The sequence below is a fragment of the Grampus griseus genome (genome assembly GCF_964374135.1).
Source record: "Grampus griseus genome assembly, chromosome: 10".
Classification (NCBI taxonomy): domain Eukaryota; kingdom Metazoa; phylum Chordata; class Mammalia; order Artiodactyla; family Delphinidae; genus Grampus; species Grampus griseus.
Window position 1 is genome coordinate 20,365,874 of NC_139004.1, and position 10,105 is coordinate 20,375,978.

General features: G+C 40.2%; 1 protein-coding gene and 1 long non-coding RNA gene across 2 annotated transcripts in view; one reads left to right on the forward strand and one right to left on the reverse strand.

The window, feature by feature from the left end:
* Positions 1-7,936, forward strand: part of CARMIL1 (capping protein regulator and myosin 1 linker 1) — a gene marked incomplete at its 5' end in the record, with an annotated part of 315,787 nt that extends 307,851 nt beyond the window's left edge. The window contains 2 exons of the mRNA XM_082664795.1: positions 1,006-1,155; positions 6,961-7,936. Of these exons, the coding sequence (XP_082520921.1) occupies positions 1,006-1,155; positions 6,961-7,097 (287 nt within the window). The 3' untranslated portion in view covers positions 7,098-7,936. The remainder of the gene's footprint in view (positions 1-1,005; positions 1,156-6,960) is intronic.
* Positions 2,059-6,382, reverse strand: LOC309827983. The gene is made up of 3 exons (XR_014297282.1): positions 6,244-6,382; positions 4,929-5,003; positions 2,059-2,551 (listed from the first exon to the last, which is right to left on the reverse strand). It is a non-coding gene; the product is annotated as an uncharacterized lncRNA (long non-coding RNA).
* Positions 7,937-10,105: the final 2,169 nt, after the last annotated feature.

The following is a 10,105-nucleotide window of genomic DNA, read 5'->3' on the forward strand; positions in this document are numbered from 1 at the left end:
ACAAGGCCTAGAGTCACCCGCCAGCCTCATGAGTAACAGCACGTACCATGGAGCCTCTGGTTAACGGAGCGGGTGAAATACTGGATGCTGCTCGTGTGCTCGTTGCTGCTTTGAAAAATTCAGGTGTTCTTTCCCCAGGAACTTAGGAATGAATGAGTTGCTTCTCAAACATTTCACAGCTTCAGGGATAGATGTTTGATTCCCTTCCTCACTCCCCCCAGCAGCAAATACTATGGATGGTTTGCGACCCCATCTTTCCAGCTAAAGACTGTAGAGCCGGGGAGACCATTGCTTTCCCCTCGGGCATCCAGGATAAGTTAGTCACCGAGATCATTCTGATGGTGTCGCTTGATACTGAAATTGGACTGAAAATCTAGGTGAGGTCTGAGCACGGTTTGTAAGATACTGAAAGTGGACTGAAAATCTAGGTGAGGTCTGAGCACGGTCTGTACATGTCTGAGGTGGTAATATTTTGATTTCAGTTTATTTTTCAGCTTGTCCACTAAGCTGGCCCAGGAAGGAGAGCCCTTGTGAGCCCTCTCTTTTTCTTTAGAAAAATGTTCCTGCTGTGCTCATTCCTATTTTCTTGTACATGATTCATGCTGGTTACTTCATTTCCTTGTTCTGTGCCTCCCTTTGGACTAGCGTGCCCAACTCATTTCTGAAACAGGTAAATGGCTGTGATTCTTCTGGATTATTCCATAGTGAATGTGACTTTCGTTAATCCATCTTGGGATCGAAATGGTAATGCGGGGGCCTTTTTATTAGTACCTTTTGGGGGCAGACTCAGCGCTCACCTCATTTTGCACGACATTTCCATAATGTTGGCTGTTGAATTCTGTAGATAATGGTATATCTGTTCAGGACCAACACTGGAGGTTCCTTGAATCTTAAGTGGGGTGGGTAAGCTGATATTTAAGTTTTATAGATTAATATTTTTTAATAGTAATGTCAACATGATGTTATTTGCTACTACAAAGGGTAAAATGAATCCCTTTTCCTCAGTAGTGCAAAGAGGAGATTATTACAAAAGGCATTCAGATCATGACAGTGGCAAGCCTTCCAGTAGAGGGAAAAGACCTTCAAAACTGTACTCCACCATTGCAGAAGAGGAAGTGAATGCAATTGGGCACAGGAGGTCACAGCCAACAAATGGTTAGAGTCTTCAATTATCATCCCTCACTGTCCCAAAGCTTATGAACTGGCACTAACAAAAACAAACTTTAATTGAGTAACTTCTATCCTGGGACTGGGTCAGGGATTATTCATAAACTGGTTTTTTTTTTTCTAAACGGCAACGGGATGGTCCTTCCATTGGGGGCAAAAAGTATTGACTTAAAAATCTAAATTTAGAAATTCTTAGGAGGAGGATCAAGTTACTTTGGAGTATGGTGACTTGTCCTTTCAAATTTCTGTGATCCTGGAGGTTTATTTTTATATTCAGGGTCATGTCTCCTATTCTCTCCCTTTCTCTCTTTACTCTTCTCTTAGATTTCAACTGGGATGGGGTCAGAAATTCTTAGAGTAGCACAGTTTACCCTTTAGAGAATGTTGGTCTAACACCTTACCTTACACTCTTTTAGGGAAGGATGCACGTGATCTTTTAGCAGACATTTTATGACCCTTTAGTAAGAAAGGAAAAGTACCAATTAACTTTTCAACCTCTAGGAACAATTTATACTATTTCACAGCAGTTACTCAATAACTTCTCTCTGCCGTTTGACACTGTAGTAAATTCTGTAAAGTTATTTTCAGGTGAGGACAGTCCTAGGAGAGAAAAAGGAGACGGATTTTAAATCAGCTTTCGTCTCCAATGGGAAATTTTAGAACAAGCACTGCTGATTCAGAGAGGAAATGGCTTTTCTATGACCATTCATCATCTCCCTGGTTAATAACTTTTTATAAATATGACTTGAAAAGTCTTTTAAAGGAAATTTTAGTATCATAAAAGAAAAAGAATATAAAATTCTGGTATGTGAAATTTCCTTAAGGGACTTTTTCCCTTAGAAGGCGGCTTTTATTTCTTTCTGTAAAACTTTATCAGAGGTTAACATATGATGTTAACATATGAGTGTCTTGGCTCCAAGGATAAAGTGCCCACAGCCACGCAGTCTGGCCATAACCCCACATCCCTCAAGAGGGAAGGGCACTGGAAGTGACCTTATAATAGGGATAATTTCCCTTTATTTTAAAAGGCTAAACCATTCTCAAACTTTAGCACTTGATTATTGATGATAAACCTCTCCCACCTTAGAGCTTAGTAGCCCAGTGAGTTATGATTTCTCAGGTAGGAACTACTGTCTTTGAGGACTTTCCTCGACACATTTAAACACAAAGAAAACATCTACCAGCCCCCCACGAGCAACAGCATTTGGAATCAGCCTTCTTGGCCAGTACTGTTGGATGAGCCATGTACTCTGCCTTGCCTGGAGGCCCGGCGCACACTAGCCACATGACAGGGTGGAGTTAAGGACATGCCCACCACATAAAGCGAAGTCCGTAGTCTGTAGATACGCATGGACCATTCTGTCTGGGCCGAGCAGCACTTGCCCTAGAGGAAACCAACCAGCTTGGTCCTTCACTTTTAAAGTACTTCCTTTGTGGTAGGTGTGTTCATAGACACACGATTACAGTAACTCTTTTCCCTGCAAGAAATTTTCTAAGAAAATCAGTTGTCTTCAAGTCACAGAAAAATTACATAAATGAACACCTAAGACACTTATCTTCTGGAGAGAATTAATTCTTCGAGTATATGAAATCAGAAGTTTTGATAAGGACACCCAAGGTTACATAGATGTTTCTAGATTTTGGAAATTTACATTTGAACTATTGCATCAGTTGACTCATATCACTTGTTAGTAACAAAGCACCCTTGATACAAAGTAATGTTCCTTCTTCAAGAGGCCACTAGAGCACTTTATACAACACACAGACGAGGAGCCCGCCTGCCAGTACCACATGGATCAGCCAGCGAGGCTTTGAGTTAAACTAAGATGAAGCCAGACATAAGCCAGATCCTAGACAGGCGAGAACTTCTGTGTCTCTCTGATTTTTTCATGACCTCTTTGTGATGGGCTGCATCAAATTTTGATGGAATTCAATAGGACCATCTTGATTTGCTTTGCTGCCTTGATTTCTTGAACTATGGACAGGAAACCAAAAATGTAATTTTTACGGGAACTTCAATTAAAGTAATTTTATGTATAATATTTTAATCCTGTTTTGTTAGTGCCGATTCCCAGCACTTGTCTTCACCCCTGAGAACTGCGTAGCAGTCTTTCTGCATAGTTTCCTGGTTAACCAATAGCGTTCAGCAGAGCAATTCTGTTAAACCACAGTGTGTACTTTTCTTTAAGAACAGCTTTGTTTACGCTAAAATAGCTTTCTTATTTTCCTAAATGTATGCGTGAAACAGAGGCTATTGTTCTCAAAGCATGCTACCTATTTTTATCATGATTATTATGTTTTAATTGTGTGGCTATTTTAATATTGATGTGACAGGTAAAATGCTTACTTTCTTTTCCTGGAAGTACTTGTAACTGCATCAAGTGATATGCATTTCATATCATTTCCTCGCTACGTTTACTCATAAGCTGTGATGTTTTCATTAGAGTATGTCCTATTTTCTTGAAGAAAATAGTTGGTTTTGGCTTTGTATGCATTGTAATGTATTCTATTTGTACAGGCCATCTTATTGTGAGATTCCTTTTATATATATCACTTGCTTCTTCCATAATTCAGCCTATAGCCAACAAATATTATTGTCTGTAAGCCAGTGCTCTGTTCCCCATTTTTCACCAGATCTGGGTTCTACTGCCCCTACGTGAATTCTTCAAAAGAAATTTAATGGTTGGTTGGCACTTTGGGCCCTTGCCAGAAAGTATTAAGAAACCAGGGCCGACTACTGAGTATTATTTTAAGGTCATCATAATGTTTTCTCCTGGGAAATATGGAGGTCAGTGGAGCTTAAAATGAAGAAAACCTCAAATTTTTATATGAATCTCTAATTCTGAATTTATATGCACATTTCAGAAGCTTTAAAATTAGCATATATATGTATTTGCATATATATATATATATATACGCAAAATCAGATCATCTTCAAGAATGACAGATTTCACATTTGAGCCTCTCTAGGGCAGTTATCGCCACTGTAGACAGCATATGAATATACATGGAGCGTCTGTTGAATACATTGCCTGTTTACGTACTCAGGTATCTTTTATAATTTTAATGGTACCTGGAACGGTAATAAATATGTGTATAGACACATATATAGAGATGCTCCAGCACTTTACAGTATAAAAGAAATTAGGTTGTTTTACTGCACTTCTTTAATGTAAGAATTCACACATTAAAGCAGGCTGCCTAAGAGTCTAAATTCAGAAATATTGAACCTACTTCAATATAATTGTAATTAACATCCTAATCACATGCTGCCTAAAGGCTGGAAAACAAGCCTGACAAAGAACATTCCCCCTACAAAGTTGTCTGCACTAGTGATCTGGACTAATACTGTGTGCTTTGGCTTCCAAACTCAGAGTTAGTTGTGCAACTAGTTCCTTGATCTCACCATGCCTCAGTTTTCCTATCCAAGAAAGGTGCCTACCTATGATACAAAGAAAATGTCAGCCTGGTACTAGACTCATTGTCACATTCCCAATTGGTAGAGTTAAATCAATGACAGTGAATATGTTTAGAATAAATTTTTAGATAATGGTACCACCCTAGTGAACTGCTTTGACAGTCCCCCAGAAAGAGCATGTCATTATTCCTCTCAGTGACTATGTCGGACAAATTAAAATGTTTGCTTTCATGACTGGTACCAACTCAGAAACCAGCCTGTTAACTTGCCCCCCGCCCACCCCCCATCCCTGGAGGACTCAAATACTAGTGTCACTTGGATGGAGGCTAAAGGACAATCTTACTTTTTGCAGGGAAGATTCCTGTGTTGGATTTCTCTCAGTTTCGCTTAGCCCTGGTCCAGGGTTCTCGGTTTTTATCTGTGACAGAAACATATTTGATTGCGTGAATTTCTCCATTTTTAGAGAGTAGTCTGATGTCATATCATGTAACATCAATTAGACCTGGGATTTCGAGAAAGCCTAAAATATTGGGAAGGATGAAAAGTTTTAATCTAAGAATAAAAGCTAATATGTTTGCTCTGAAGACAAATGAGCAATGCATCACCATACTTATTTCTTCCTTAGAGCTTGTAGTGTTGGAAAGTTTTGAGTAATACTTATTTTAGTTTTAAAATGAATGAATAAAATTTCCTAGCAGTTTTCACTAGTAGTGCTCTACTATGAGGTTAGATTATTTATTGCACAGTATTTCAAGATGAAAATATGATAAATTTTCTCTATTAACTCCTGTTCATAATACACACACAAGTTGAGAACTTAAATACTTTGAGTCTTATTGAATACTATCAAATTGGCTTTGTGATAAAGGGCAAACTATTTATAGAAAATTATTTACTTTTCCAAAACCTGGCTTGTTAACAACTTTCAAAGGACCAAACAAACACATTTAATTTTTTTACCCAATGCAAGCTAAAAAATAAAAATATATATCATTTTTTCATTGCTTTTCCCCTCCATCTGAGAATTTGCTCAAAGCTGTTGGGTAAAAAGAAGTCAAAAAATTTTTAAAAATTACTTACTTGTATGGTGAGATTTGAAAGTTTATTCCTTTTCAGAATTGAGTAATTTCAATTTAATGTAATTAACGAAACTTAAATTTTTATTGTCTAGAGGTCAGAATCTGGCCCTGACAGCAGGAGTGGCAGGAGAAGTACTTTACTATGTTTGCATTTTGACTATTAGGTTTCATGAGCTTTCACTTCCTGAAACACCATTCTTTAGCAGAGTAAACATTTAATTATCCAAGATGAGTTTTTTACCATAATGCTAACATCGAAATGATTAGAAGAATCAAATGAATCCTCTTGCTTTTCCAGGACTACGTGCCTGGTTGGATCATTTAAACTTCTGAGGAGTGAGGTAGCTGTACTCTTTCAAGCCACACAAAGTGCATGGGTTTGGTATTTTTAGCTTAAGTGGTGTCTATACAATAGACTTGGTGAGTAATATTTAATAACCCTTAACAGTCATGCTGGAGTGTGGCATCTGAACCTTTCCCAAGGTATAGTAGCAGTGAAGCTATGATCTAGTTGGAAAGAACATGGGCTTTGGAGAAAAATTTGGGTTAAATCCCGATTCCAAGTTTTATGGAACCTACCCCGTAGCTGTGAACAACAGAGCGCCTGGCAGGACACATCACAAAGGCTCAGGCTGGTGATTGTTCTCTCATTGCTCTGTAGAGACACAGCAGATCCTTCATATTTATATGTGATCAAAACAGGCAACAAAAATGGCAGTTCTTTTACCTGGAGGCTGGTTCCTAGAGGATTGAATATAGGCAGTATTAATTCATCTCTACAAGACGATTCATTTCCTAGCGAGTGAAACTGAAGTTTTCTAAGACATAGAAAACCCTGACAAGGATTACTAGGGCCTCTGCTTATATCCCGTCCCTGAAGCAGGGATGGCCAACCCTGAATGGTCCACCTCAGGGCTCTGCTTCCTGTGCTGCATGAGGGGGCAGCTGTGACTGAGGAGCTCACCTGGGGCACAGTGGCTTCAGTGCTCCTCCTTCCTGGCCTCTCCCTTCGCTCCCACCCACACCCTCACCTCCTGGGGTCCTTGCCCTCAGATGGTCAACCACATCTATGAGAGGCTCACCCTCTCATAGACTGGGGTTTTTCTGTTTTGTTTTGTTGGTTTGTTTTTAATTTCTGTCTAGAGTCTTGAAATGTACTTGGCAAGCTGCTTTTGAGCAAGTTCATCCCGAACCCTCCCACTCTTCAGGGCCCCTGCATCTCACCCCATTACTGCTCAGGCCACTGGCATCTTCTTGTTCATCAACTATAATGACTTCCTTTCCTTTCTGTTTCAGTGTCCAGGAGAAGCTGGGGCCAGCAGGCCCAGGAGTGTCAAGAACAAAAGCAGTGGTCCTCCAGTAAAGATGGCCAGCAAGGCAGCAAATCCAGTGACTCTGGGGAAGAAGCAGAAAAAGAGTTTATTTTTGTGTGACGGTCACCCACGTAGAAGTCTTACCATGCGGGGTGCGTTTGCTGGCCATCAGAGAGGAACCAAGGGCAACACCTCTTCCTACTTCCTAAGCATCTTCTCTTGGTGCTTTTTCCTTTGTCCTTCCCCACCCCACCCCCCCTCACCAAAACTGAAACAGATCCATCTCTCGGTAATCAAAGCACATGTCTGATCTTCTCCCAACCCTTAGCATTTGATTTCTATGCATTCCTTCATATGCCTTCAGTGAATGCCAGCAATTATCCCATGGGCCCTACTTGAATTTCTCTGAGGCAGCTACAGTTTGCCCTGTAAGATGAGTTTGGGGAGGTAAACAAAGTAACTGGACACAAACTCACAAGTAACACCATCCAGCTGACCCTGGGGTACTGCCGCACGTACCTGTGTCAAATCTGCACTTGACTTGATAGAGCAATTTATTCTTGATGTATGCAATTGCACACTGTAATTATATTAACAGAGCACACTAATAATTTGTATAAATTATATATATTAGATCTTGGGTCTGGTTTTTGCATTCTCCCATGGGGAACTTCTTCCTTCCCGATGTGGAATTGTACATTTTAACTTGGTCTGGTGACCTCTGTGATACCATCAACAAGCGAGTTAAGAACCGAGTGAAAGGCCCGTGGCTGATTCTACCATGTGCCCAGATTAATGTATATAGTTGACTGGAATGAGGTTTTATGAATATTCGTGTTTTTTGAAGGCCTTTAATTTCTGTCTGCATATTAGCTTTTAACGTGTGATTAAGAGAGAATACTTTGACACCTGTAAAAAAAATCAAACTACTACTTTTGAAGACATTTCACAAATATTCACTTACATACACGCTGAAGGTATTTTATGCATATGTATATTTATACCAATAAAATGATTTTACAAGTGGAACTGCGACCTTCTCCAGTGACTTTTTTAGTGAGGATTGGCTTGTGATGAACTTTGTTTTCCAAAAATCCACAATAACCACAGTTCCCAGATAATCAAAAACCTATTACATTCCAAATAAATGCAACTTGCTAATTCCATGCCCTCCTCTCACCTTTGGCCAACGGATGAAATTCATCAAAAGGTTATGAGTGTCCAAGAGAGCCCACTCAGGCCAAATGACAGGGCCAGATGATGGAGTGGGGGCCTGAGTCGCTCAGAAAATACCAAGGCACTGTGAGATGAGCCGGACTACTGCTAGGAGGGGTCTGGGAATCTTCACCTAAGTTACAGACCATGGTTTTCCTACCGGTGCCATGTGCAAGCCCTAAACTAAGAATCAGCCTATCAGTAATTCACACCCCATCTCAATTATACCAAACAAGGGCCAAAAAAGCCAGGAATCACTTTGTTTTGAGGACGCTTCGTTGTATGGCTACATTGGGCAGGCTGACCTTCCAAATGTATTTTTCCTTAGTATAACATTGGTTGGCCTGGGTCTACTTTGCAGAGGCCATTGGCCAGCAATTGGGCAGGCATGTGTCAGGTGTTGGAAAGAAGTCAAACTGCAATTTAAAAATGGCCACTGAAAATCCAGGAAGAGGATAACCGACACCTGGTTATTTACGATGGGGAGCTCCACCTGTCTCCACCTGTGGTAGAAAAGATGTTCTCATGCCTTTGATCCTGCCCCATGTTGGCTTGTTTCCCTGTGTGATCCAGCTTCTGTTCAGTATCCACTTTAACACAGTATTCCCAGAGGAAATACTGCAAACTTGAAGGGAAAACAATGACTCATTTCTTTTTTGTGAAAGAAAATATATGGAAAAATTACAACAGAAAATCTAAGGAGGCAGGGCAACCCTGGTTTTTCAAAAATGTTGCACCTGTCCTCAACCCCTAGTGTGCAAATCCTAAATTGAGATGGCCATGAAAAGATTTAGCATTTTTTACTTGCTAGATTAAAAGCACTGCCCAGGTGTGGTGGCCCTGCTGTAGAAACCATTTGGAGTTCATTCTCTGCCTGTTCCTCTTTTTTTCTTCAGAGCAAGAACATTAACCAACACCTTCTATAGATTGTTGAAGGAGCCCAGTGGGAGGTCTTGGTAGAGGCTCTAGATTATGTGGCTGACCCTCATGTCCACTCTATAAGGCGCTAAGGAAATAGAGGTTTCAGACCCTCAAGGATTGTCACTGCTGTGTTTGGAGTCCTGCTCTTCCTAAGGTACGCAGTCAACTAGAAACCTGCATTCTCGACTCTCATTTAGCCCAGAACCCAACCCCTTAGCCAAATTGCTGAAGACCAGAACCGGGCCAGAACCCAACCCCTTAGCCTCCTTAACATCATACACAAAAATAAGCTCAAAATGAATTAAAGACCTAAATGTAATGCTGGATATTACAAAACTCTCAGAGAAAATCATCAGCAGAACGCTCTCTGACATAAATCGCAGCAAGATCTTTTTTGGTCCACCTCCTAGAGTAATGGAAATACAAACAAACAAATTGGACCTACTGAAACTTACAAGCTTTTGCACAGCAAAGGAAACCATAAACAAAATGAAAAGACAACCCACAGAATGGGAAAAAATATTTGCAAATGAAGCAACTGACAAGGGATTAATCTCCAAAATATATAAACAGCTCATGCATCTGAATATCAAAAAACCAAACAACCCAATCAAAAAATGGGCAGATCTAAACAGACATTTCTCCAAAGAAGACATACAGATGGCCAACAGACACATGAAAAGATGCTCAACATCACTAATTATTAGAGAAATGCAAATCAAAACTGCAATGAGGTATCACCTCGCACCAGTCAGAATGGCCATCATCAAAAAATCTACAAGCAATAAATGCTGGAGAGGGTGTGGAGAAAAGGGAAGCTTCCTACACTTGGTGGGAATGTAAATAGCCACTGTGGAGACCAGTATGGAGGTTCCTTAAAAAACTAAGAATAGAGCTACCATATGATCCAGCAATCCCATTCCTGGGCATATATCTGGAGAAAACCATAATTCAAAAAGATACATGCACCCCAGTGTTCACTGCAGCACTAT